Source organism: Agelaius phoeniceus, chromosome 3 (genome assembly GCF_051311805.1).
Source record: "Agelaius phoeniceus isolate bAgePho1 chromosome 3, bAgePho1.hap1, whole genome shotgun sequence".
Lineage (NCBI taxonomy): Eukaryota > Metazoa > Chordata > Aves > Passeriformes > Icteridae > Agelaius > Agelaius phoeniceus.
Window position 1 is genome coordinate 98,343,521 of NC_135267.1, and position 26,680 is coordinate 98,370,200.

The 26,680-nt window shown below is 42.1% G+C and overlaps 1 protein-coding gene across 2 annotated transcripts in view; it reads left to right on the top strand.

Annotated features, from left to right (window-relative positions):
- Positions 1–26,638, top strand: part of MIA3 (MIA SH3 domain ER export factor 3) — a 28,013-nt gene extending 1,375 nt beyond the window's left edge. Inside the window, exons 3-28 of one of the 2 annotated variants that reach the window (XM_054630260.2) lie at positions 4,781–4,867; positions 6,479–9,419; positions 10,342–10,635; positions 12,295–12,356; positions 13,459–13,590; positions 14,804–14,825; positions 16,893–16,981; positions 17,108–17,185; positions 17,279–17,389; positions 18,189–18,260; positions 18,466–18,570; positions 19,758–19,880; positions 19,984–20,101; positions 20,767–20,822; positions 20,903–20,993; positions 21,103–21,241; positions 22,820–22,921; positions 23,022–23,082; positions 23,203–23,238; positions 23,330–23,397; positions 23,647–23,744; positions 23,861–23,992; positions 24,198–24,266; positions 24,362–24,438; positions 25,280–25,436; positions 25,799–26,638. In XM_054630260.2, coding sequence (XP_054486235.2) covers positions 4,781–4,867; positions 6,479–9,419; positions 10,342–10,635; positions 12,295–12,356; positions 13,459–13,590; positions 14,804–14,825; positions 16,893–16,981; positions 17,108–17,185; positions 17,279–17,389; positions 18,189–18,260; positions 18,466–18,570; positions 19,758–19,880; positions 19,984–20,101; positions 20,767–20,822; positions 20,903–20,993; positions 21,103–21,241; positions 22,820–22,921; positions 23,022–23,082; positions 23,203–23,238; positions 23,330–23,397; positions 23,647–23,744; positions 23,861–23,992; positions 24,198–24,266; positions 24,362–24,438; positions 25,280–25,436; positions 25,799–26,043 — 5,565 coding nt within the window. In that variant the 3' untranslated portion in view covers positions 26,044–26,638. The remainder of the gene's footprint in view (positions 1–4,780; positions 4,868–6,478; positions 9,420–10,341; positions 10,636–12,294; positions 12,357–13,458; positions 13,591–14,803; positions 14,826–16,892; positions 16,982–17,107; positions 17,186–17,278; positions 17,390–18,188; positions 18,261–18,465; positions 18,571–19,757; positions 19,881–19,983; positions 20,102–20,766; positions 20,823–20,902; positions 20,994–21,102; positions 21,242–22,819; positions 22,922–23,021; positions 23,083–23,202; positions 23,239–23,329; positions 23,398–23,646; positions 23,745–23,860; positions 23,993–24,197; positions 24,267–24,361; positions 24,439–25,279; positions 25,437–25,798) is intronic. The other variant, XM_077175941.1, reaches the window with a different exon arrangement.
- The last annotated feature ends 42 nt before the right edge of the window (positions 26,639–26,680 follow it).

Below are 26,680 nucleotides of genomic sequence, written 5' to 3' on the forward strand. Positions count from 1 at the left end.
GTAATCCTGCTAAAGATCACTGCATGTGCATGATTTAATAGTGCTTCTCATCCTAATATTCATCTGACTTCTTCCCCTTTTTATCTATGCTGCATGCAGAGTTGGAGGAAAAATAAGTAGTAAAACTAGAAAGGATTAGGGTAAATTTGATTTCTAAAAAGTCTGTCTCTCTTAGCTCTGCTGTAGCTTGCAGAGTAGTGGCCTTGCCTGAGTCATCATCCTTGGACAATCTGAGAGGCTTCTGCTAATGGGGAAGGAACATCCCCATACTTGCAGTTACTTCATAGAAAGCTCCTCTCGACTTTCATAAGCACCTTATTTGCCTGGCAGAGGCAGAACTGAGATATCATGGAGGAAGAGCAGTTTCTCTGGGCTTCCATTGAAAGTGTTGGCAATCCAGAAGTTGCTTAGACCTAGTCAATGTTGCTTCCTCCTCATGTTTCCCCTACATCCTTTTTAGTGTCTAAATTGTTTACTTCAACCTCTTTTCTTAGTCTAGTTTTCTACAAAGGATAAACAATTTTGACAGTGGTCTCGGGTGCTTGAAACCACACCTGGGTGTTGACTGTGGGGCCAGTGGTTTAGTGAAAATCAGGATGTATCTGTAACCACTTCAGGCTGGGCGTGGACTGCCAAGCTCTCAGTGGGAGCTGAATCCAATTAAAACGATGCAGAAGTGAACAGAAAAACTGAAGCGTGTGGTTAAAGAAGAGTTAATAATTCTATCATGCTGGTAATTCCCTTCTGACATGTACTGTACCATAAATAATCTGGGTAATTAGTTGGTACAGGTTTCCAGGGCTGCCAGTTCTTGAGATGCAGAGTAGCAGCATGGGGCTAATTTTGCATCCTCTAACAAGGCATAATGTGGGCTGCAAGATCAGACAACAGGTTAAGGTAATTGCTGAGTTAATATTCAGTTTAATTATTCACTGATAGGCAGCTCATGCAACAGTTAGGTGTGTCTCCAAGTTAAAAGGATGTTTGCTTTGAGTTTAAAGTAAAAGCTGCAGTTGGCAGGTTGGAAAGAATTGCCAAGCTCCATTTTATTTGTTGTCATTTTTCAACTGTGTTACACGATTTTCCGTGCTCCTTTTAGGGCAGTGCTGCCAGACTGATTCCTTTTGGTTGGTGGCTATAACCTTTATTTCTTTTATCCCTCTTGGATTGACTGCTGCTGCATTAATCATAACACTGCAACAACCAGCATGGAAGCACTGCAGCAGGGTCAGAGGTGCCTGCCTTTCCATTTTGAGTAGGGCACTTGCACAGCTGCCCCTGACTCATGTATAGCACTGGGGTCTCTCCTGTGTCGTGACTTTCTGTGTCAGATTTGGCTGGGCAGTCTGATTTCCTGTGTCAGATTTGGCTGGGCAGCCTGATTTCCTGTGTCAGATTTGGCTGGGCAGCCTGATTTCTCATGCCAGGTTTGGCTGGGCAGCTTGATTTATGCAGGCCAGCCATGCCTGCTGTGTGAAGTCTTGGAGCCAGGGGGAAGCTGCTGCTTGCTAATTAAAACCAGGCTACCTAGTGAGGTCTGCCATCAAAAGAATTCCACTGCCATGGAAGGCATACTCCTTCTTCCATGGCCCTTTTGGGATCTCATTGCATGACTTCATGTGGGCTTTGTGTGCATTATTTGATCCCATCCATGTACCATGCTGCCTTTTTCCATTCCCCAAAGTTTTTTTGGGAGAGGATTTATTAGTGCGGAATAGAAGCTATGAAATCAAGGGCTAACTGGAGTTCTGATTGTCAGTTGTGAGCAGAGGTCAGGGGAATATGTGTATGAGAAGCTTCAACTAATGCAACCTAGGGCTTATTTCAAACAAGTTGTAAATACAGATTCTAATTCCAAAATCAATTTGAAGGAGCCATGAGAAATACAATAGTATTTCTGACCTGAAGGGAGATGATCTGATAAGAAAAGGAGCCTTTCACCAAGGCTGAAAAATCTATAGCAGTTGGGACTAGGCTTTATTTGCCTTTGCTTTTGTAATTCACTCCACCCTTTCCGAGCCATTGTTGATTTTTTTTTTCCTTGTGCCAGCAAACACGTTGTATTTTGACAAAATAGCTCCTTTATTTTGTGATGCCAGTCTTGAATACTAAATTGCTTACAGAGCACACACTGTGTTCACTGGATATTTTACATGTGAAAAAATTCTGGAACTCAGCTGTAATAAGTATACTGTGCATTATATGGCCTGTAGTTTTTAGCAGAGCTCTCTAAACCTCAGTAGTAAAGCAAAGCCAAATGCTTGGAAAATACTCTATGACCATTATTTAATAGTCATTTTATGTTATGAATTTCATTAATACATCAGTTGCAAGAAAATGCTTGATTTTTTCCCCCAAAGCCAAAAGATAGAGCATATCGGGTGCTCTTGTTCTCTGCACAGTGTTCTGCTGTAAATCAGTCTCCTCTTCAGTATCAATCTTGTGTTGCTTACACCACCAAGTTGTTGTATAGACTCCTGTGCATTTTTCCTGTATTTTGACCTCACTTTAGCAGGGTCCAAAACTCCAGAAGTACTTCAGATCATTCAAAGTAAAACATGCTGCTTTTTCACAGAACATTTTGTCAAAGACACTTTAAGGTTGTTATTTTATCTTATGGCAAAGAGATGAACTTAATACTTTTGATTCAAGGTTGAAAAAACCATTTCTGGCCTCATATTACAAGAAATGGACTTAACTGCAGATTGTGGCTTCTTTGTGTTGTTTTTTGTTTTGGTTTTGTTTGTTTGTTTTCAAACCTTGTATATAGGTTAGTAGAAAAGAAGACAGGATGGATAAAATTAAGTAAAACAGGAAGACAATATTTCTGGAGAACTCAGAGGGTCAGGGCAATACTGTGTTTTCTTACCACTGCCAATGCTCAGCAGGTGCAAACCAGCTCTTCTTTGCCCTGCGTTCTGAAGTTTTAGTTACCTGTGCTTTAGGGATGTGGGCTTTAAAATTAAAAAGATTTGAACATCATCTTCCCCAGCTGTCTGTTTTTTGATAGATAATGTGAGAGTGTCGCTTCTTGGTTAGTGAATCTGCAGCAGCTGCCTGTGACATGTGGGCACCGGGGGGGCAGATGCTGTACACACAGCCACGTGTTTTGTCCATGCACAACTTTTTAGTTGGGAAGAGAGTGGTTATTTCTCCCTTATACACTCGGCATTGATAGTGCCTTTCCTCTGTCTTGTCTGTAGAGAATGAATGTTTGTTTTATTTGCACAATGAGGCATTTTTTTTCCCCTCACAAGAGAGGACTTGTAAGGAGAGAAGCAGATGAAATTTTGAGCAGGCAGATCCCATATGGCTTGTAAACCACAGAAGTGGCAAACTGGGTCACTGCAGAGGACGTGAATGGTCAGCAGCTTGGATTGCAATAAAGGAGTTTCAAATTGTGATCCCTGATTATAATGGTTGTTACAGAGATTAGTCTGTAAGGTGGCTTTGAAGCTCTTAACTTTTGTTTTCAGTAAGATAATTAAAAACTAGAGTTGAAGTTTAGAGAGAGAAATAAGCCAATTTACAATTAAACTCTAGTGTACAACTCAAAGACAAGCTTTTGATGTGACTTGTCTAAGTGAATTTCCCATTTCCATTGGTAACTCCCAATAGTAAACATAATTCCCAGTAATAATCATGCATACATGATCTGTTTTCAGTAAGAGAGCAATATGTGTTTACAAAAGGTGGGGAGGGAACAGTGTGGGGTTTCTTAATACATGTGTAACTAACTTCAGAGGTATCAACTATGCAAGGTAAGATCTGAATGAGAAGTAGTTTAAAAAGGAAGTCCTGTAATGTATCAGTTTGTACTTTGTTTTGCATATCAAAACAAACACCTCCAAAAATTATTAGGACATATTATTTACTAGATACTAATTTCTTCTTTTTTTTCTCTTTTTTTAATACCACTTTTTTTTCCCAGATATTTTGGTTGTCTAGGAACTTTGTACCTTTCTAGATGTTTCCACCAGACTCTAATTACCTCAATTATCTAATCAGTGTAGTGATTGCATGCTATTAATATTGGCTTCTTGACAGCCATTCTCAGAACTCTTAAGTGTGAGCATTACTCTGTGTAGATCATATCTGGTGAGTGATAAAAAAGATTCTTGTCTTCCACTGTTTGCCTTGCCTTAGCACATTGAAAATCACCATTCTGTGACTGATTTTTTTGCTTGTGTCAGGCACTGAAGAGAAACAATGCATTCACAGAGGAGGGGGGGGTATATTTTCCACACAGGTTTTTAAATGATTAATTGTGCATTTTAAAATTATGCAATTTTGCATTTCCCTACAATCTGCTTTAAGAATTTTTTTCCATAAGTTACAAGGTGAGCGTATTTTGGGCTATAATATTGTGCGTGGATGTAAATCTTATTAGTCAAAGATCCTCTTCTGCTTGCTACTTGAGAAAATCCTGGAGGTGTGTGTGGTGCCTCTGGTGCCTTCACAATAGCAGTTAAAGCAATTGAGTCAGAAGGCCTGGGATTTATTCCCAGCTCTCCTAATAATTTGTTATAAGTCAGGCTTTAAAACATGAACAGTGAAACTTAAACTAGCTTCACAAGGCTGTTGTGAAATGTAAAACCTCAGTGAAAATCTGGCATAAACAAAGCATCACTGGTCTTCTTTTATTCACTGCGTTAAACTTCATTTAGAATACTTGAGAGTCAGTTCAACATATTTGCTAGTGGTGTCTGCAGTTTTTTACATAGTCACGTCATTTCTAAACCTTCTTTACTGTTTTTCATTCATGTTTGTTCTTTTGCAGGTTGGAAGTGATTTTGGATATTTTCCAAAAGATTTACTTGAAATAAATCATAACTATTCCAATGAGGAGCTAGAATTACCAACAGATGTAAGTCTTACTTGTTTTGGTTTTTTTTCTTCAGTTGGGGTTTTACTGTTTCTTACCTCGGCATTCAGTAAAATTCCCAAGAAAGAAATTTGGAATACTAGTGATTTTTAGTACTTTTTGTTAGTAAGCAGCTACATACTTGCAGAGGTGCACATGTATGTATGGGGGGTAGAATGTTTGTGCAGCTCTGTATGTGGATGGGTGTGAAAGCATCAACCCAAAATGTGGGCATTGACCTTTCTTTTCTCAAATGTTACAGTTTTCTTCTAAAGAAATCTGTTTGGATTGAACTCTATGCATCCTGATAGCTGGCTTGTGCATAGGCCTTCTGGTGTGTAATCAAAATGGCTCCTTTTCCCAAACTTTCCAAGTTTAAAATACTGTCAGAAGCAAACAAAACTGGATACACTCAGCCCTTTGATTCTGGAATTGGTCCTGCAGCCCTTTCACACGACTGGCCTTCATGCACTAATAGCAGCAACTCTAGAGTTGTGTCAGTAAAGCCTTTTTGAGGCTGTAGCTTTAAGCGTGCTTGCAGCACAGAAAGCCGAGTGAATCCTGCATCCAAGGTAGCAGGGCAAGGGAGGGTATTCTGCCCCTCTGCTCTGCTCTGCTCTGCTCTGCTCTGGTAAGACCCCACCTGCAGTGTTGCATCTGGCTCTGGGGTCCCCAGCACAGGAAGGACATCAGCGTCTTGGAATGAGTCCAGAGGAGGCCACCAAGGTGATTTGAAGGATGGAGCACCTTTCCTATGAGGAAAGGCTGAGAGATACGGGATTGTTTAGCCTGGAAAAGAGAAGGCTCCAAAGAGACCTAATTGCAGCCTTCCAGTACCTGAAGGGAGCCTACAAGAAAGATGGAGAGGGACTTCTTATAAGAGCATGTAGTGACAGTACTATAAGGGGGAATGGCTTCAAACTGAAAGAGAGCAGGTTTAGATTAGATATTAGGAAGAAATTCTTTGGAGGTACTGAAAGAATTTACCCAGAGAAGTCGTGGATGCCCCATCCCTGGAAGTGTTCATGGGCAGGATGGATGGGGCTCTGGTCTAGAGCTACCTGGTCTAGTGGAAGATGTCCCTGCCCATGGCAGGGGGTTGGGCCTTGATGACCTTTAAACCCTTTTCAACCCAAGGCCATTCTATGGTTCTATGAAATTGTGTCTCACACTGCTTCTATTTATTTTTCAGAAACTGTGTGACAGACAGGGAGCTCCTGCTTGGAGGACTTGGTCCTTTAAGGGGACACCAGTTAACAGAAGTTGTGACACACAAGCTTAGCAACATTTGTGTTCTTCTGTTCACTGGCATTCAGCAATAGACTTGTTCTTCATTCAGTGCATATGGTGATGAGTGTAGTGTAAAACTGCCACCTCCATTGCTGCCTTACACTTTGTTCCTGCAAAACCTCTTTATTTAGGTTTTTTATGAGTCCTTGGGCAAAACCTCCACTGATTTCAATTAGAGCTTTGGTTAAGGAGTCAAGGGGTTAGTTCTATGTGATTAACATAATTTACTTTGCTGCTGCATCTCTCTTTAAGTAGGTAAATGTTTTTGGTCTCATTACTGCTATAAATAAAATAATATTTTTTGCATGTTGTTTTTCATTTCAGGAAACAGACTTTGTTTGCTTTGATGGAGGAAGGGATGACTTTGATAATTATAATGTGGATGAACTTCTGAAGTCATTGCAAGAGACAATAGCAAATGAAGGGGAAAATGAATCGAGTGATCCAGAGACAAAACCAGCTGAAGGAATTGAGAAGGATAAGGAGGCTGAACAGACTGATAGAGGAAAGTCCCTTGGTGCTTTGGAGACAGACAATCTTGAGCAAAGCGATGAAAAAGAAAAGGAAAACCTTGTTTTGACAGACAAAGTTGACAATTCTCATACAGAAGGAACTGAAAATACTGGGGAAGACTCCAGTGTCAGTAGTCACAAAGAAAACTCTCAGGGAGATCAAATTGCACATGAGCACTTGAAAGGAATGCTACATGGAAAATTAAAAGGGCTAGAAAGTGAAAATACAAAAAACACTAGTATTCCTCAGGGTGAAACCAGCCAACTTGACCAAGAGAATGAAGTCAATGCCTATACCCTTTTAAACAAAGAGCTCTCTGTGAACTTAAAAACAAAATTTGGTTCAACTGCTGATGCTATTGTATCAGATGATGAAGTGACTCGCCTTGTAACATCACTGGAAGATGATTTAAATGAAGATTTGAGCATTAATCCTCACAATGAAGAGAAAGAGCCAGAGTTTGCAGATCAGTCGGCAGAAATCCCTGTGCTGTCTTTTATGGCAGAGGATGAAAGTACATCCCTTGTGGATTTAGAAGATGATGGAAACAATGACGTGGAGTCACAATATCACAAACCCGATGAAGATGCAAAGGGTGCTACAAAGCTAAATAACCAAAGAGACAATGGGGAGGAATGTGATTCAGATGCATTAATTCTTAAGGATACCTTCAGTAAGAGCAGGAACTCGGGTGGCAGTGTAAGTGTAGACAGATCTGAATCTAAACAAACAGAAGAGAAACAGGAGGAGGTGGTGCTAATTAGTAAAAGAGAAGCACCAGCAACAACTCAGCCTGAGGATCTCTCCAAACAACTCCTTGGAAAGGAACCTGTGAGTACGGGTGATCTGGGTTCAAAAGAAAAGGCCAACAAAACTGAACAGTTGGAAGAGCAGCTCACTGATGGAACAGAGTCACATTCTGCAGCACTGAAAGGTATAGCTGTGCCTGATCCTCACGCTTTGCCTAGTCCAGGCAGTGCTCTGGAGTCCAAATCATTTCTTAAAAACAAGGAAGATGCTTCAGAACCATTTGATGATGATATCAATAAAAGTCCTGAAAGAGTTCCACTTGCTTCAATAGAGAAAAGTGAGAAACAGTTTGAGGACAATACCTCGGAGGAGTCCTTGGAAAGTGATTTAAAGTACAAAAGACCATGGGAGAAAACAATGGAGAAGGGAGGAGCTGAGAACAAGCTTCCAGTTGATGTTTCAGCCAGACCAGTGGAAGAAGTAAAAAATGTATCTCAAGATGACCTAGGGGATACTGACCTCTTGAGACAGAAAGTGGAGCATGAAATGCCTGTTGTGGAAAAACAACTTCTCAAACATGAAGAAGATTTAAAACAAATAGGGAAAATTGATCATGAAAATAAAAATCCTTCCTCTTCTAACAAAGAACTGGAAATAAAAAAGAGAAAGCTGAAAGAAACCCCTGCAGAGGAAGGAGACCCAAGCTATAGTGGAGCTGTTGAGCAACCTAGGCCATGGGAAAATGAGACTGAGTATTCAGAGGCAGATGTGAATGAAAAACTTTCAAGAAATCCTGGCAAGATGCCAGTGTTTAAAGAAAGCACTGAGAAAAGTTCCCCTGAAGAAAAATCAAAAAGCGCCACAGAGAACACTAATACAGATAATCTTACTCATCAAGGAACTGCTCATCCTGAGGGTGCAGGATCAGACAGAAATCTTGGCAAAGATTTGGCTAACGAAACAACACAAAGAGCAGAATTGCAATCTGAAGAGCCACATGCTGAAGATGACCCTGACCTGAAACAAGTGGATGATGAGCTACTGGAAGATGAGAATGCAGCAAGTGCAAAGTTGTCACAAGCAAGGGCTGCAAATGCCCAGGGTAATACACTAGGTGGTGAAAATACAAATCCTGAATTAGAAGGACTCAGTGAAGCTGTTTCAGGAACCCCAAATCCTACTTACAAAACAGGAGAAGAAACAAACTCATTCCCTAAGGAGGATAAAACAATCAGCATGCAAAATGCAAGCGGGATTTGGAACAAAGAAATTGACATATCAGTAAGAAAAGATGCTAAATTGGATGAGATGCAACATGTCACGGAAGCTGATGAGGAGTCTTCTGAACCTGAGGAACTATCAGCTGTGGACGAACATAATTTCCAATCTCCTCACACAGAAGAGAGCAATGACCTTGACCAAAGGACAGATCATCTCCCAGAGGGCATTTCACAGAAAGACTCAAAGGAGGTGCAAAATTTAGGGCAAACAAGAAATGACCACCAGCAATCTGCATCTGTCCCCAGCCCTGCAGACAGCTCAGAAGCCACCAGTGACATGGTAACAGACTTCAGTGAGTCTGTGAAGCGGCTCTCAATAATGAGAGAGTTCCTGGATGAAAAGCGCGTGATGCGCCTACAGAAGTACCTTGGGCTCCAACACGTGGTAAGGGTTGAAGCCATGTTCCACGACATGAAAGTGGAGATGGAGCTTGCTCGGAAGTCGAGCCAGAATAATGAAGATATAGAGAAAGCTCTGGATGAGATACTGGAGTTTTCAGAATCGAGCATTATGGATGTTGTAGGAAAAGTTCTGGATTCCAGGGTAGCAGAAAATAAGGAGGAGGTGGTGAAGGAGATGGATTTGTATGATGAGGAGAGTGCACTGATGGATGATATTCAAGAGTTAATATATTCATTAAGAAGTAAATATTCATCTGCTGGTGAGAGTGTTGCACTTGCTTCTCCTCCAGAACAGGAAGATGACCAGCTGCACATTGAAGGTAGGATGTTAAGCCAGTTAATAAATAGATGAAATGGAAGTAAAACCCTGTCTCAAGCAACACTAAAACAGAGAAACTTTAAGAAGAGGGTGAGTGAGTAGAATCTAAAGAGGTCTTGTGCAATAACCTGGGATTTTGCTTATTTTTAATGCATATTTTTAGCATTGTGATGAGAGTGGCTCAGGGACAAATCCTAAGGGAAGGTATTGAGTTCAGCCTACCTGTTCTTATGGACCGAGTTCTGTGTAAGATAAGTGAGATCCATGCATGGATATGGTCATAAGGAGCCATTCAGGACAAGTCTGTACCTCCTTAAGAAACAGGGATTCACATATACTAATCTGCAGAATTTTCTGGAGGGCTTTTTTTTCCCCTGAACTAATTATCACCTGATTGTGAGAGATCTGGAGATTAATGCAAAGTTCAGGTATTAAATCCAGGCACCTAAAGTCTTGTATGTCCTTATAATCATATTTTTGCCCACATTCATAAAAGAGTGCATAAGTAGCAATAACAAACAAACATCTTTTGATTGGGCAAGAACCAGAGGTAGGGTGTTTTGCAAACTTACTGGGTTTTCTATTAGTGTGCAAGAGGTTAAGATACACTTTTAGTCAGGCTCCTCTTACAGTAGTACATGTTAAGTATGCGATTTTTGATAAGGTTACGAATGATGCAAATATTTCACCTTGCAGTGTTTCACTGCAAGATCAGTGGTTGATATCTTGCATGAATTTCATATAGACATTTAATTAGATGTTACTGAAAGTTGATTGAGAATATACTGGAAGCAATATACAAGCTGAAATATTTAAAAAGTGTCAAGAAAGCTTGGTTACATGCAGCATTTCACTGAAGGTAGCTGTGAGTAAGTAATACACATTATCTCAGTGCTTAATTCATATCTCCTTGTCTGTCACAGATGGTGCAAAAGAAGCTGAATATGATAGTGTTTCCACCAGAAACCCAAATACCATTGATGAGGGCAATCAGGAATTTCCTACTCAGCAGCTCATTGAAGATAAGAGGCCAGAGCAGCCTGTTGAGGAGGAGGAGGAGAGGGCTGTCAGTGTTCCACCTGAGCATGAAGAGGCCAACTTCTCAGATAATGGAGAAGCTGAAGAAGGGTATGATAGTGAAAGAGGATCACTCCTGGAAGATACTTCCTTTGGGTCAGTTGATTCAGGAGAGAGTGCCAGCGAACACATTGCTGAAGGTAACCATTTGGGATTGGCTTATTTTGTTCTTTTGCTCTTGAAGACATGCATGGTTTAAAGGATTTTTAGGCAAATAGCAGGAGTTTTCATTGGTACTTTCATTTTATGTTGCTGTAATCCTCATGGCTTTCCCTGATTGGTGACAGTCCCTCTAGTGGCAGTACTGTATTGCTGTACAGTATTATGTACAATTGCTGTACAGATTTAGCACAGCAGTTTTCTACTATGATTTGCAATGCAGGAAAAAGGAAAGTGCTCTTGTGAGTGTCAGAGTTAGAGCTCTTTGGACTGTGTCTCAGTATGACTGGCTTGTGGACTGTGTCTCAGGATGGTAGTGGAGAAAGAGCAGAAATCCCTGGAGGTACGCCATCAGCCCAGGTTTCATCCTCTTTTGCAGGGATTGACAGCCTAAAGGTCACTTTCTATAGACAGGACAGCCCACAAAATAGTGTGCCCTCTTTTTTAGCCCATGTCTCTGGGCCATATTACTTTCCAGGAAAGGTGGTGTGTAGCTTCCCCCTCAGGCAGCTCAATAATTACTCTGTGTGTTAGAGTAGGAGAAATGTTTGGCTCCCTCTGGCTGAGGCCTTACCCCTCTGGAGCTAGAGTGCTGTCTCATCATTATGCCAAGGAGGGATCCTGTTGCTGTCATCTTTTCTGGCTCTGTTTTGACTTTGACTGTATTCTCAGTGCTACTCTCAGTTTGCTGTTCTGCCTTCACTTCTGATTATGCTTAATAATTCTCTCTCCACTGAGCATTTAGGAAAAATCTAGGCACATCTTCTTTAGCTTTTGTACATTGCTGAGGTGCTGTACCATCTCCAGGGCCAAGTGCTTTTGAGCAGCTTCTAAGATCTGAAGGAAGCTCTAGGTTGAATGCCAAGAAAATTAAGGAATTTTAAATGGCTAGTGGATAACCTATTGGTTAAGCAGTCAGATGTTCAGCTGTATTTTAGACCATTTTCCGTTTTTTCCTTAAATGTAGTTAAATGCTGCTTGGCAGGAATTCTTAGGAGGGCTGGTAGAAGTGTTGGGAAGTAACAAGGTGGACAATGGTAGAATGGCTGGTCACAACTGCTGTTCCGTGGTGTGACAACAGGCTGGGCAGGTGGCTGTGGAATCTGCTGGCCAAGACGTGTGGCAGAAGGAGCAAGAGGAGAGGGCAGTATTCAGGCCAGGGCAGAGCTGGAGATGGTTTAAAGCTTTTGCCATACTTACAGAGTACTGACAGAGTTCAGGAGTGTTTGACGTGGTGTCATTCTTGGGGATATCCTGTGCAGGGCCAGGAGTTGGACTTGACAGTCCTTTGTGGGTCCCTTCTAACTTAGAATATTCTGTGGTTCTGTGAACACTGCTGGGAACTAATCGGAAGGATTCGCGGTTAGGAATTTAAGAGTGTCTGCTGCTCTGATTCACGGCTGGAGGAGCTGGGTGTTGTGCTCTGCCTGAGGCAGGCTCGACACCGTGTCACCGCACAGACGTGTCCTGTCCTGCGGCACCCCTCCTAACGCGGCCGGTGGAATATCAGCGCACTTCCCAAGGGCTCGCTGCCTCTTTCCCCAATGCTCCGGCGCACCGGGGGCCGTCCTCCAGCGCGGTGGCCGAGGAGGCTCCCGTGTGGCCCCGTGAGGTGACGCCGCTCCCCTTTCGCCCTGCAGGTGCCGATGCGGGCGCCGCCTGGCGGGGGACCCTGGGCGAGGCGCGGGAGCTGCTGCGGCGGGTGAGTGGCGGCGGCGCGCGCCTTGTGACGCGGCGAGGGCGGGGAAGCCGCGAGGGGTGGGGCCTGAGGGAGGGAGGGCTGACGTGTGCCTGGCGCTCCCGGGCCGCCATGGATCCCGCGGGCGGCAGCGGGTGGCCGGTGGAGGAGCCCTCGGGGCGGCGGAGGCTGTTGCAGGTGAGGGCAGGGAAACGGTGGCGGGCGCGGCGGAGGTGTTTCGGCGGCCCGACCCGGGCGGTGACACACCTGGGGGCGGGTCCCTGAGGCGGTCACCCCGGCGTACCGCGCCGTGAGGGCGGCTGGCATTCCGCGCCCCCAGCCCGTAATGTGGGGCAATCCCGCGGGAGAGGAGGCGGCCGCTGGCGTCAGGGATCGCTGCCGGCCTCCCCGGATGGCGGGGAGAGCTCGCCCCCCGGCCGGACTCTGCAGGGGCAGGTGTGCGTTCTCCTTTCTGTTCCCCCCTCTGCCGGCTGTGGAGAAGGTAGGGAGAGAGAGGGTAAGTAGGAGGAAAGGAAGGGAGAAGGCAGCGGCTTCCGTGTGGCTCGCACAGTTTGTTCCCTGAGCGCCATGCCATGTCACTGTGAGCCCCTTAACCTGTACCAAGCATTCGCACCTTCCCCAGGTGCTCTCTGACCTCCAGATAGAGGAGGAGACTCACGGCATATGACCCTCTGACAGGGGCAGCAGCTGGGAGAAGATCTGAGCTATTTGCACTGCATTGGTACAGACATCCAGATGTAAAACTGTTTGGGTTTTTTTTTCTATAGTTTTCCATCCATATAGCTTTATTTGGAAACAGGTCAAATAACTACCAGTACTATCTAACGCAAATTGTGCACATCAGTGTGTACTTATTTTGGTGCGGCTCTTTTTTGCCAGCAGACTGTCACTATCAGGTGTCCTGGTACTTGAGAGTTTTGCACTGAAATATGAGCACTAGGCTGCTCTGAGATTTTCTTAATTTTCAGTTTGCAGAAAAATGGCAAGAAACCTTCAGATAGTTCTCTGGTTTTATGAGGGGAATAAAAGCACCTGTCAGACTCCTTGTTTTACCCCCCTATTTAATGAAAACGCACTCATAGCTGTCACTGCTGTTGGTTTGCAGTTGGTTGCCACGCTGCCTGAGGAAATGCGTCCTGGGCCTGATTTCCATGGACTTCCATGGGAACCTGTTATTATAACTGCCTTAGTGGGAATTGTCACACTTGCTATATTTTTCTGGAGAACCTGCCTTTCAGTGAGTATACTTCATGCTTGCAAGCCCGCTGATGTTTCACCATCTGAATGGTCCTTTGTATGGTTAAACTGTTTCAGCATTACTGAAGTCAAAGCGATATGTAGTCTTTTGTGTTTTACTTTTTCTGTTTAGAGCATTGATGGGAGCTAAATGCTGGGCTGAATAGCTAAAGTAAGTTGCAGTACTAAGAAGCATTTTCTATAAGCTGGTAATTGAAGATTGCTTAGTAAGACATAATTTCGAAAGCAACATAGAGGAGTATGATGTAAATAAAGAATGCTGTGGAAAGGGTCAGCATATCTTTGAAATGAGAAGGTGCATAAATGTGTTGTTGGCTATATCCAAAACAAATAGACTTCATGTTGTCTAGCTGCTTGCAGGTAGTGCATTTAGAAACCTAAAAACATGATATTAATTCTCATTGGAGAGCCTCTTCCATTTGTCCTCATTCCTACATGGATAATTTTCTGTGCAACAAAAAGTCTATCACCAATTCTCAACTATAGCAGTGCTTTTCCTTGGGAGCTGAGAGATGAGAATCAAATAGGCAAATTTATTTTACAGCTGTACAGTTTAGTCATGATATGCTCTAGAAATCTGTGGAATGCTTCATATTTGCCTGACACAAATAAACTAAAACTGCATCTTTTCTGTAACGATAGTTTGTTTCCCCTTGCTTAGTTTTGGTATTGAGTACACTGGGTCAGTTTCAAATGCAAAAACCAGTGTTAATAGAACAGTGTACAAAATCTTCTGAAAGTCATCTCTTATGGAGGTTAATTTCGAAACAAGCACCTGTCACGTGCTTTAGAGGGTACACAACTGGGATTCAAGGGGTTTTTTTTGTGTGTGTGTTTGCAAGGGTTTTTTTTTCCCGCTTGCCAGTTTGTGGTTTGATACAAAATGGCTTAATACAAAATGGCTTCATTTTCTGCGCAAATTATCGGTGGGCAGTTACTGGTGTCCCTTTAGTGAGTGAGTAAACAGACCTTTACTAAGGCTCTGAGCAGGGCTTTAGCCTGGGAGCTTTTATTAGAAAGCAGCTTAAGCTCGTTTGTAGTGTTACTCAACACTCATTGGCAGTGATAGATGTGTTTTCCATATGCTGCTTTAACCTGCATGGAAGTGGTCACTTTTTTCCATAGGGAATATTAATAACATTTTTCACTTATCACTTTTTATGGCTAATCTTTTTGTTTGTTCTCTTCTGTAGGTAAAGAGTAGAATATATCAAGGTAAGTTTCTTCAGCGTAGTTGATGCTTGGGCATTAGTTTTGAATATTTATACTGTTTCAGAGGACCCAGTATCCATCTTCACTCCCTTTCAAGGAGAATGCTCAGTCCAAGGTTACACTGTAAACTTGGCCAGTAAATGATACTTAGTTGAATCTGAGGGTTTGAATTTTGCCTTTTATAATGCTTTGATCAGGAGAAACAATGCAATTTGCACCTGTAAAATAAAGGTCAAGGAAAATCTCCACTTTGCTCAACATAAATGTGAACGACTGGTTCATGGGGCAGAATTTGTTTTGGTTTTCTGACCAGAACTGGGTCTGCCTTTGCTTGCTGTTTGCTCAGAAAGTAGGAGCTGGTTCCTTTTGTTTTTTGGATTGAGGGGAGCCTGAAACTGGCTGTTGTGCAGTTGCAAAGAGACACTCTTAAATGTAGATCTGAATATGCAGGCATTCCTGTGGCCAGCACATCACTTTTTACATGAGTTTTTCTCTGGCTTCAGGTTTATAAAATTAAGTGTACTGAATAGAAAAAAAAATTCAAAGTAGGGTGATTGTTGGAATTCATAATTGAATAAAAAATGCAAATTGGAAGAGTTGTCTTCATACAAAGTCTGTCTCTTCCTCCCTCACATTTTACTTACCAGTCATTTCTCTCTAGTTTCATTGTGGTTATACTGCAGTTTCCTTCAATACAGCGTAGAATTAATGAGCTGAAAAAAGCCCATCTTAGATCTCTGAGGTGATTTCTGTAGTGCAGGAAGAATATTGGTATTGGTGGTGCAGAAATTACTTAGCAGCCTTCCCTAAAAAATCAAGGAACATGGATTTAATTCCACCACCCAAATACTCTTCTCTTTGATGCTGTATAGAAACTACTAAAGATCAGAACCAGTAGATATTCTTCAAGCGTGATACAGGCCACATTGTTATTAACATCTTTATCCAAAATAGAGGAATGCTAACAGTGACAAAAATGCTTTAAAACATAGCATAATGCTTTTAAACTCCAAACATAGCAAAAACTCCAAACAAACAAAACATAGCAAAAATGGTTTTAAACTCCTAACTTACATTTGGAGTCCCAAGGATAAAAATGTATTATGCTCTCTTAATGACAGTAGTAAAATTGGGAGGCCAAGCTAATGCAGGGATTGCTGCTTCCCTTAAACTACTGAGAGCTATCTTGAACCTTGGCAGCCACTTGCTGTCTCTCTTTTCCCAGAGTGGGAAAGGCCTGGAATTCACTGTCCTAGGAGCCCTCATGTGGGAGGGAAAGGAGGAGTAGCAGTTGCCATTGCACTCTGTGGGATGCAGTTGGAACAACCAGTACTCCTTGTTGTGCTGCAGAGATTGCTGTGAAGCAAATGGTGCTTGAGGCAGTCAGATCCAGGTCAAGGTGGCTTAGGACTTGAAAAACAACAACAACTGGGTGTTTTTTAAATAACTTGCAATAAAATAATTGAAGTATGTTAATGATTTTCATTTAATCCTAAGAGTTGGTTGGTGGCTTGTTTAGGGTGAAAAGCTAATAATACATGCCTGAAGGCTGCTGCTTGGTCACAGCCCTTTTGAGGTCTAAGCAGAGCAGCTCCTTAAGACCTACTGGTGCTGTCTCCCAGTTGTCTCTGTTCTGTTCCTAGTAGATCTTTCAGAGCTTTCATCCTCTTACTGTTGCTGATGAAACATTCAGCTTCAATAGAGCAGAAAGGTGGTTGTTAGGGAAGGTGTTGGATCTCCCTGTCTGAGACTGCTCTGAGATCTTCACTGTCAACACACCTCAGGTGTGTGTAGCCAGCACCTCACTTTGCTCTGGGTTCTGGGAGCAGCCTCTGTGAAGTGGATGCAGGAACTTTGTGCTTTGTGTTAGCTTTACTGTCTTGTTTTCAATTCTAACTTCAAGTGAAAGCTGGAGATGCAGAAAGGGCTGACTGCCAAGGAGTTAATACTCTCCTGATTTATTCTTTAGTTATTACTTGAAAACATTCCTTGAAGTGGTAGTAATGATAGCTGGGTTTTTTTCCCCAATGTATGAAGTATAGTTACTTTAAGCTTTCTTTTTCTTCCTAGTGACTGAAGAACAACTTGCTGAAAAGATTAAAAACCTTCTGCAAGAAAAAACAGAAATCTTAGAAAAGCTGTCAGAATATGATCAAAAGGTATTGCTCTAAGTTGTCCTTTGTTTCTTAATTTTCTATTATTGCTTTAATTACACAGTCAATGCAACATCTTATAATACATTATGTTGACAATTTCCTCAGTTGTGTGTGGTTGTTTGTGTTTAGATAAAGGAAGCGAAGGAATCTGTGAAAGTAACCCAAGAACAAAAAGACATTCTCTCAGATGAAACTGCAGGGCTTAAGGTAAGAGAAAGTTAACTGTCTCTGTACTGAAAGCAGCAATACAAATAAAAATAGTTTGCTTTAGGTTGGTCTTTTACACTTTTTTTTTTTAAGGACACTGTAAAAGAATTGGAAGAAGCAAATCAGCAGCTAGATAACAAAGTGAAAAATCTGCACACCATGCTTGAAACAGAGAGAAAAAAGAATGAGAAGAAACAGAAAAAGGTTAGAACAATTACACTTGTGTCTTACGTTGTCATTAGCTTGACACGCCCTAAAAGCTGGTCATGACCTGATGGGTTAGATAGAAGAAGAACAAACAAGGTGACCCACCTACAAAAAGAGAGATTAAATGAAATTTTAGGTTTATCCCAAGATCAAAGGATTAGTCTGTTGATTTATTTTGTTTGGGGTTTTTTGGGGTTTGGTGGGGTTTTTTTTAAGATCTTGATGGACTTGTGTGGTTATGTGCTTTCACATACAAACAGATTCATTCAAGTCATGGGCTAGTCTAATACTTCCTAGCTGGCCAGGAAGTTCCTTGGCAATATAAGCTGAAGGCTTCGATTTGGGAAGAGAAATTTTCTTGTACTCAGAGCAGCATTTAGTTCTACAGTAAGTGTGAAGATCTCTGAACTGTCTCTCTTTCTTGTTGTCCAGAGATATTTTCTCTTTCTTCATTTTAAAGCCCGATTTCCTGTATCAACAAGCTCTTTGGTCTTGTTTTGGTCAAAGGTTGCTGCTAATGATAGCAGTTCCTCTCGTTGTGGACTGCACAGGGAACTTCTTGGCCACAGACAGGCAGAGTTAGGGGAAGAAGTTCATTTGAATTTGCTGAGTGTTTCTATTCCTTACCTTGTCGATAAGGTAGTGCTATGTTGCTGCTAGCAAATGGATGCTTGAAATGGAAGTTTGTTCCTGTTTTGACTTTGCTTTTATGCTTCCAAAAGACATAGGTTAAATCATTACTCAGGCTGAGGTTTGTGCCAGGATAACAGTAAATCACTGCTCATCTTTTTCTTAGCTCTCTGAAACCCAGAAGTCCTTGGAGAAGCTTCAGGAAGCTATCACTATGCATTCTGCAGAGCTTTCAGAGGTAAAGAATTATTTACACCCCCTCAAGAGTCACAAGTTTTTGTACCAGGAAAATTCTTACCTATGGAATAGAAAATGCTGGCTTGGCAGATTGCAGGTTGTTTGTGCATATGTACCTTTTTCTTTTCCATTTAACCAGGTTTTTTGTAGCTGTTGCTCCACTATAGTTTGACTTTGTCTTCTTTTCCTTTTTCTTTTGTGTGTAGGTGCAGATAGCCCTTAATGAAGCTAAACTTAGTGAAGAAAAGGTGAAATCTGAGCTTCATCATGTGCAGGAAGAGAATGCTAGACTGAAAAAGAGCAAGGAGCAGGTAAGTTATGCCTGGGCCAGGCAATCTTGTCTTTCAAACAAAATATCTGGCTTTTATTCCTAGTTTTTTGAGTGTAGCCTCAGCAGGTCTCTGTTTTCTTAACATGGCAGAATTCCATGTTTTCTGTTGCCATGATAAAATTCAAATGCTTTGTGCCTGCTTGCACACGCTGTTTGTGCAGCTGAGCCACATCTCTGGTATGAATGCTTTGCCAGTTCCCCTGATGCAGTTTTTGTCAGCAAAGTCACAGAAAGTCTGTGCTGAGGTGGTTATCAAGGCATGATGGAAATATTGCCACTTGGGATCCAGGCTCAAGGAGGTAACGGTGAAGAATTGCCAGAAAGTGTGACTGTGTTCACAGGGGTCCCAGGATGAGGGAAGAGATGAGGATCTGACTCCATGTTTCAGAAGGCTTGATTTATTATTTTATGATATATATTACATTAAAACTATACTAAAAGAATAGAAGAAAGGATATCATCAGAAGGCTAGCTAAGAATAGAATAGCAAAGAATGATAACAAAGGTTTGTGGCTCGGCTCTCTGTCTGAGCTCTGAGCCATCTGGGCTGTGATTGGCCATTAATTACAAACATCCAACATGGTCCAATCACAGATCCACCTGTTGCATTCCACAGCAGCAGATAACCATTGTTTACATTTTGTCCCTGAGACCTCTCAGCTTCTCAGGAGGAAAAATCCTAAGGAAAGGATTTTTCATAAAAGATGTCTGCGACAAGAAAGTATTTCAGAAAGTAAAGGTAATGGGGAGGAGTTTTAGCCCTGGAATGTCAGGACAGTTCTTTTCCAAATGATTGTAAATATCTGTTTTCTTTCTTCATGTGGGAAGTATGTGGCTTTTTAAGGAATGTGTTGTGATGACCTCTGGACGGCAATTAATTTCCTCATATTTTGAGGTGTGTGAGCAGTTTGATGTTGGGATGTTAGCTGAGAAAATGTCAGATCTCTAAAGCTACCTAATAATAAACTGCAGAAAGATTCCCAGCATCCAGTTCTGCCAGTGGATCAGCAATGAGCCTGATAATTGAAGTTTACCCTTTATCTGTGATAAAGGGTAAACCCATGGTGATCAGTTATCATCAGAGCTGGTAGTAAAGTAGACTTTAATTGCATACACCATGCACTAAAAATACAGCAAATAATCATCTTGCCTTTGTGCTTCATACAGCTGCTAAAAGAAGCTGAAGGTTGGAGTGAGAGGCATTCTGAGCTCCATGAGCAGATTCAACTGTATCAGAAATCTCAGAAGGACATAGAAGAGACACTTGCCTACAAAGAAAATGAAATTGAAGTAGGTTCTCTATAACCAGCTTGCTTTCAGTATTATGCATCATAAAATACTCTGTCATACTTCACAAAATGCAGGACAATTGAACCTTTGATTTCTTTACTAGGTTTTAACCAATTGCATTATGCAGCTGAAGCAGTTGGACATGGATTCAGAGGCCAAGAAGGATGACAGAGGGCATGAGTGGAGCCCAGAGGATGATCTGGCCAATGGAGAGTTGCCAGGTACGTTTATCCCACCTGAGGATCATGTGGTGCTGTGCTCATGGCATATTAGAGAGGGAACAAGAGGGATCCATGCATATAGAGCTGCCAGCTTGAATCGTCAAACACAAAATATCGCTCACTGAAGGGAGGAGCTGGCTACAAGGTCAATAATTGCTTTTAAATTACCTTTTAGGTAATCCATGAGTGTAGTGACACAGTTGTAAAGACTCTGTATAAAGGTTGGTAATTAAGAGCATTCCTAAAGCTGAGTGTCTCAGTTTTGTGGTTCTGGTACATTTATTTTTGAGATAAATTCTTAATGAGCTTTCTGCTTGCCTCCAGATAAATAACTAATTTAAGTAATCACATTTTTTAAATCTGAAAGACCAAAATAGATGTTTTCAAAGCTATTGAGGCAGTTTGTTATTTGTGATGTTGCACATGTATTTGCTGCATCTCTAGTATTGAAATCCTTTTTTGGTATTGTTTTTTATTTTGGTCCTTTTTTCTACTTAAAGTGTATGTGGGTTGGAAATTCCCACTTCTTGATTTTTGGTTTTTTTTTTCTTTTAACCATATGAGGATGTAGGGATTGAAGTGTAGTGAGTGTTACTTTTAACAGTTGTCCACAGACTTGTTCATGATTAAAAAACAGGGAAAACAAAGATCTTTTCCTCTTCTAGATACTGAGAGTGAGAAGATGAGGACTCAGATTAAGCAGATGATGGATGTCTCCAGGGTATGTTGCACAAGTATCTAATTATTGCAGTCACATTACTGCTATTCCTATGATCATAAATTCTCTGTTCCTGTTTTCAGGTCAAAACAATGTTATCCATAGTTGAAGAGGACAGAAATCTTCTGCAGTCCAAACTGAATGATGAAGTAACAGCAAGGCATGAGCTGGAAGGTAGGTTTAGCAAAATAACCGCTTAGGATGAAGTGCTGTTGGTGGCTCAAAAAAAACCAGAGCATGTAAGTGGCCATCATAGTTCTTACTGCAACTGCTTCTCCAACAGAGAAGATAAAAACATTGGAACACGATTCCTCTTCACTGCATACAGCCAAAACTCAACTGGAAAATGAATGCAAAACTCTTCGGCAGAAAGTGGAGATACTTGGTGAACTGTACCAGCAGAAGGAGATGGCACTCCAGAAGTAAGCCTTTCCTTACTCTGTCTGTTGTATCTTGGGCACTGCCCAAATGCTGTTTGCTCAGAAGGCTCAAAGAACTTGGAAGTTGTGGTTGGAATGAGTGATAGCAACTCTATTAATACAGCTGAAGTTGGCATCCTTTCTTTACTTTTGCCACCGTTCCAGAGATTCTAAAAAGACTGTCAGTATGCATACAACATATTACCTTCTACTTTTAAACTTCTGGAGAGGGTGGGTGGGTGGCCAAGCAAATTCTGCGGTTCCTCTGTTACATCATCCAGAAGTGTCAAGGGGAACATAAGGGCCGTTAAGATTCAGTGAGTCTAATTCTCATAATGTAGAAACTTCAGTGTTTCAGCCTTGTGAGCTTCTTGCATTCTCAAAGGGCTAAATGAAGGCTGAATTGGTGATGGCAGTTGAGAGGAATGAATTGCCAGTGGTAAGGATCTGTTCTGTATGTGTTCATTTCTCATTAATTTGTTTACTTACTGAAATGTCTGTAATACCATCTTAGTTTTGTGGGGAAATTTTGAAAATAGGATTCAGGGACATTCTCAGCTAAATTCTGTAGAAAAACTGAAATTATGATGGAGAAGCAGTTGAAGTTCCTATGGTTTAAATGTGTGGGCTGGGGGAAGCACAGGGTGGGAATGAGGCTGTAGTGAAACTGCCTGACCTTGTAACTTCCATGGATCTATGTGTAATAAACTTAGAATGGAGAGGTGGAGGGTAACCCATCTTTCAGGGAAAACTTCATCTTGACTTCTGTGAAGAATTTCTGTTCTTTCTAAAACATACAGGAGACTGTTACACTGCCTATTAGTACTTCTTTATTAGAATGAAGAACTTATTGCAATCTCGCAATTTTTTTTTTCTGCAAAACTGCTTTGACTTTTAGCCAAGGAAATGGATTATGTTGAACTGGCTATTAGCAATAATTAACTTGATATTAGTTAAATGTTTCCAGCTTTGTGGGGTAGCTCTTGTAAGTTAGGAACACACTATAGACTTCTTAAATACTTCCAGAAAAATATCAAAAATCAAAAAATTATGAACCATGAGGTTATTAAAAGACTTTGGAAATTGGTTGTGCAGTGAATTGGTATGGAGAATACTCGGGAAAAGCTTCCCACATGGTTAATAACTATTGAATGTGTTTGTCACCTGGGCCCTAAATTTGCCCCTTCTCACCACACATCCATTTCTTCATTTCCTATGGTTGGTGTCAGTCCAGTGGATTTCCTTATTTGTTCCTTTGTAAATCTGGATTGCAGTCTGTGGCATTGCTAGGAAAACTGCAGGATCTGAAGGGGTGAACTGTCTGGAGATGATAGATTCTGACAGATCTTCAGAAGCTGACAAATCTTTCTAGTCAACTGTAATTTTAAGGTTTTATACACAAAGGGTTTGTCTGCTGGTTTCAAAGACAGGATTTCTGTCTCTCTTTCTAAAAAAATCTCTTTTTTGTCTCTGTGATTTCACACATTATTGTAGATTTTGATATTACTGTTGTTGGCAGGATTTTGAGTTGTAATAGATGGAGAATGCTGGACTGTATGGTGCATTTTTTTCCCTATGCAGAAAACTAACCCAGGAAGAGTATGAGCGTCAGGAGAAGGAGCAGAAATTGTGTGCTGCAGATGAAAAAGCCGTGCTGGCCATTGAGGAAGTGAAAGTTTACAAGTAACTTGAATTTCTGAAGATTATGATTTTCCATTTATTTCAGCTACTGAGGAAAATTTATTCCAACATCTTTCCTTCCCCTCTTTTTCCTTTTGTACAGGCAAAGGATCCAAGATATGGAAGAAGAATTGCAAAAAACAGAGCGATCTTACAAAAACCAGGTAAACTTCTTGCTTGCTGGTTGTTGTGCCATCTTTTTCTGCATCATTCCAGTGCTCTGTGGTGAGTTATTGGAAATACTGGTAGTTGGATAAAAACTAAATGGCTTCTTTCCTTCTCAGATTGCTGCTCATGAGAAAAAGGCACATGACAACTGGGTAAGAATGTTTGTCCTTTTCTGATGCCAACAGTTTATATTTGATGTCACATTGGTGCCATTAATGTAGTTGACAAAATTTTCCCTACCAGCTCATTGCCCGCTCTGCTGAGAGAGCTCTGGCTGAAGAGAAAAGAGAAGCAGCCAACCTGAGACAGAAGTAAGTACAGAACAGACCCACTCTATTGCTCTTTGAACATGCTGGGAGTTGCCTGAGGGGGAAGCTCAGAATGTGCAGTGCATTTTTAAGTTACTAATTTTAACTACTGTTAAACTGTTTTGATGGCTAAAATAATTTCTTGGTGAAAGCTATAACATTTTATAATGCAGTTTGTCTTGTTACATTATAATAGATACAACTCATATGTGTTGTTTGAATAATAATGAGACCTTTATTTTCCAAAATCAGATTAATAGAGGTAAACCAAAAAATCATCATGCTTCAAAGACCAGTCATTGTAAAGCCAACTCCAGGCAGACCTGACCGCCAGATCCCACCACGACGAGGTAAATGCTGCTGTTTCTCCCAAAACCTTTGGTCTTGGAGTCAGTACATCATAAAAACATAGGGCTGTGCTAAATTGTAGAAAAGTAAATCAAGTGGTTTTATTTCTTTGGCACAGGGCCATTAAGCAGAGATGGCTCTTCTGGCCCATCACCTGTGAGTGGAGGAAATCCATCCCCCACACAGATGATTGATGTCCCTGCCCGGCCCCTCTCTGCTCCTCGAAGGGAAGGTGTGAGGGGTGAATTTGGTAAGTAGCGAAACTCCCCTTTTTTGACAATTACCTCTTAGGCTACAAACCCAGGAACACTAAGGTCAGATATTGGTTCTAGGAATGTTGATATTGATAGCTGCTTTATTAATACACTAATGAGTGGTTGGTGGTAGGGTTTTATTAATAAGAAATAGCTCAGGCTTGTGTTATTTAGGGTCTCTGGGTTCTTGTTTCTGTTAAGGTACAATGGTGGATGGCCCCTCTGCCCCACGAAGGCCTCCAGAGCTGCCTGGAAGGATGTCTGTTCCTGGTAAGTTGTGGGGTCTGCAACCAACTGCAACTTATTCATTACTCTTTCCCTTCAAAAAGGCAGTGTAGGACACTTACTCATGGCTCTCTTTTTAGATATTGGGCCTGCTGTGGCATCCGTAATTAGCAGTGAGCCAAGAACCTCTTCCCCTTCCACAGCAATTGATGGAGTGGTGAGTTGAGAACACCTCAGCCATCAGGAAACCTTTTTAATATGTGATTCACTGTACTTCCTCCTGCTTCTTTAACTGTATCATGTTCTTTCTTGTCTGTATCCTGTCACTACCCTTTTTGCTGTTCAAAAAAACCCCAAAAGCAACCCTCTCCCAAAGAGTCTGAAACCCTCAGTGTAACTACAGATTCACCTTCCTCCATGGAACTAGTTGCAGTGAGTATTCCAAGGCAGGACGTGGTGATGCTGCCTTGATGGAGAGGAGTAACAGACTCGGTGTTCTGAAATGCTGAATAACAGCTGCTCTATGGAACTAACCAAGGGCTGGTCCCTCTATTCTACAATTTAGCATCTCTAATGATGAGTAGTTCTCTCTGGTTTTTGTGGGATTGAGGCAATAAGATGTTTCTTAAGGACTGTGGGCAAACTCTTTGGAGTGACTACAACAATAACCCTATAGCTGACTTACTTGTGGTGTTTAAGCACAATTCCATATATCATTCAAAGTTCCAGGTCCTTTACCAAAGGGTTGTCCACCCTTGGACAACCTCAACAGTGCTTGAACTTTTCTTTGGTACATCTCCATCTTAACAAACTTGTCTCTCTAAATCGCTCACTCTTGGGTAGTGCCAGCAGTGTTCTGGGAGAAGGGATGATGATGGTGCAGTAGCTGTCCCTGTTTTCTGCCTGGTTAATGTGGTTTGGAGTGTGTTGGGGTAATTTTTCTTTCTTTCCTCTCCCCCTTGTACCTGTTTGCCTCTGGGTAAATGGTTGGGTTGTTCAGCAGTGTCAGTGCTTGTCTGCTGCAGTAACTCACTGAAGTGTAACCTCATCTTGCCCAGGGTAATGCTGGTGCCAAAGGCCCCTCTCCTTTCCCTGGGACACCTCTGATGAGCTCCCCAGTGATGGGGCCTCCGCCACCGCCACCCATTCGCTACGGACCACCGCCTCCTCCTCTGCGGGGGCACTTTGGGCCTCGGCCTCTCCCTGGGCCCCCAGGTATGGCTGCAGTGCCCTGTGCTGACACTTCACTTCCTGGAGCCTGACTGCAGGACGCAGAGCTGCTTTTCCTAAGCACATGGCTTCCTCATGCTTCATGGGCTTTAGCTGGCTCAGTAAGCTTGGATTGGGTGGGCTTTCTCAAGGCTCCTTAATGCCAAGGTATTTTTCCTTGTTTACTCTGAAATGGAAACCAGCAGCCAAAAGTCCCTAGAATAATTTATGGGCTTTGAAGTCCTGCATGCAACAGTGATCCACTCCAGAGCTGCTCCAGAAAATGACAAACTAGGAACTAATCAGGAGCTTCTCTGTTTAGGTTAAAGCAAGATTTCATTTAACTCCATCATTTCCTTTCCTTCTAGGTTGTGGTCCTCCCTTGCCACCTCCAGCTGGAAGAGATTTCTTACCTAGTTCACGTTTGCCTCCTGGCCCACTCCCGCCTCCCCCTGATCCCAGAGGCTACACATGTGGGCACCCTCCCTTCCGCCCCCTCGGCCCTCCTGGCCCCCGGGATTATCCTCCAGGCCCTCGGCTACCCCCGCAGGCTTCCAGGGACTATGCTCCGTCTCCCAACAGAGACTTGCCTCCGCCAGCACCCAGGGACTGAGGGCAGCTGGCCCCAAGGACTATACGCGTCCCCAGTGCAGAATCCATGCCTGCAGCACCCAGCCGGCCCCACAGACCCGGCTCCTGTGTGCACAACTCTAGGAAATGGCTCTTGGTTTGAAGATATTGGTCTCATTTCAGTATATCTCAGCTTTTGCAGGATTAATTTTTATCCCGTTGCTACAGATGTCTTACATGCATTTATGATCACAAACTCATCCATCCATTTGGGCTGCAAGAACCTTTCTGTGATGGACTTGAACCTACTCTACAAGTGCAATAGGAAGGAAGTACCTGTGTGGAGAGTTTTAATTCAATGTAGCCTTTGTAACCAGTTGGCGAATGAACTAATTTCGTTAAAAACGTATATCAAATCATTTCCTGTGGAAATAATTTTTTAAGTAAAATGCTATCCAACCTGCCTTCTCCATCCCATCATTGAGCTGCAGTTACTGTAGGCCAGGGGTTTACATGAGGACTCTGAGGTTCTGGGGTTTTTTTCAAAAGATGTCTGGTCAGAGATCAGAAGCACAAATGACACTGTATTCAAAGGAAAGTTATAATAAAAAGCAAAATTCCTTTTGCTAAACCCCAAAGGCTTTGTTTCAGTGCCATGTTTTGTTCAGAAAGGATATTGG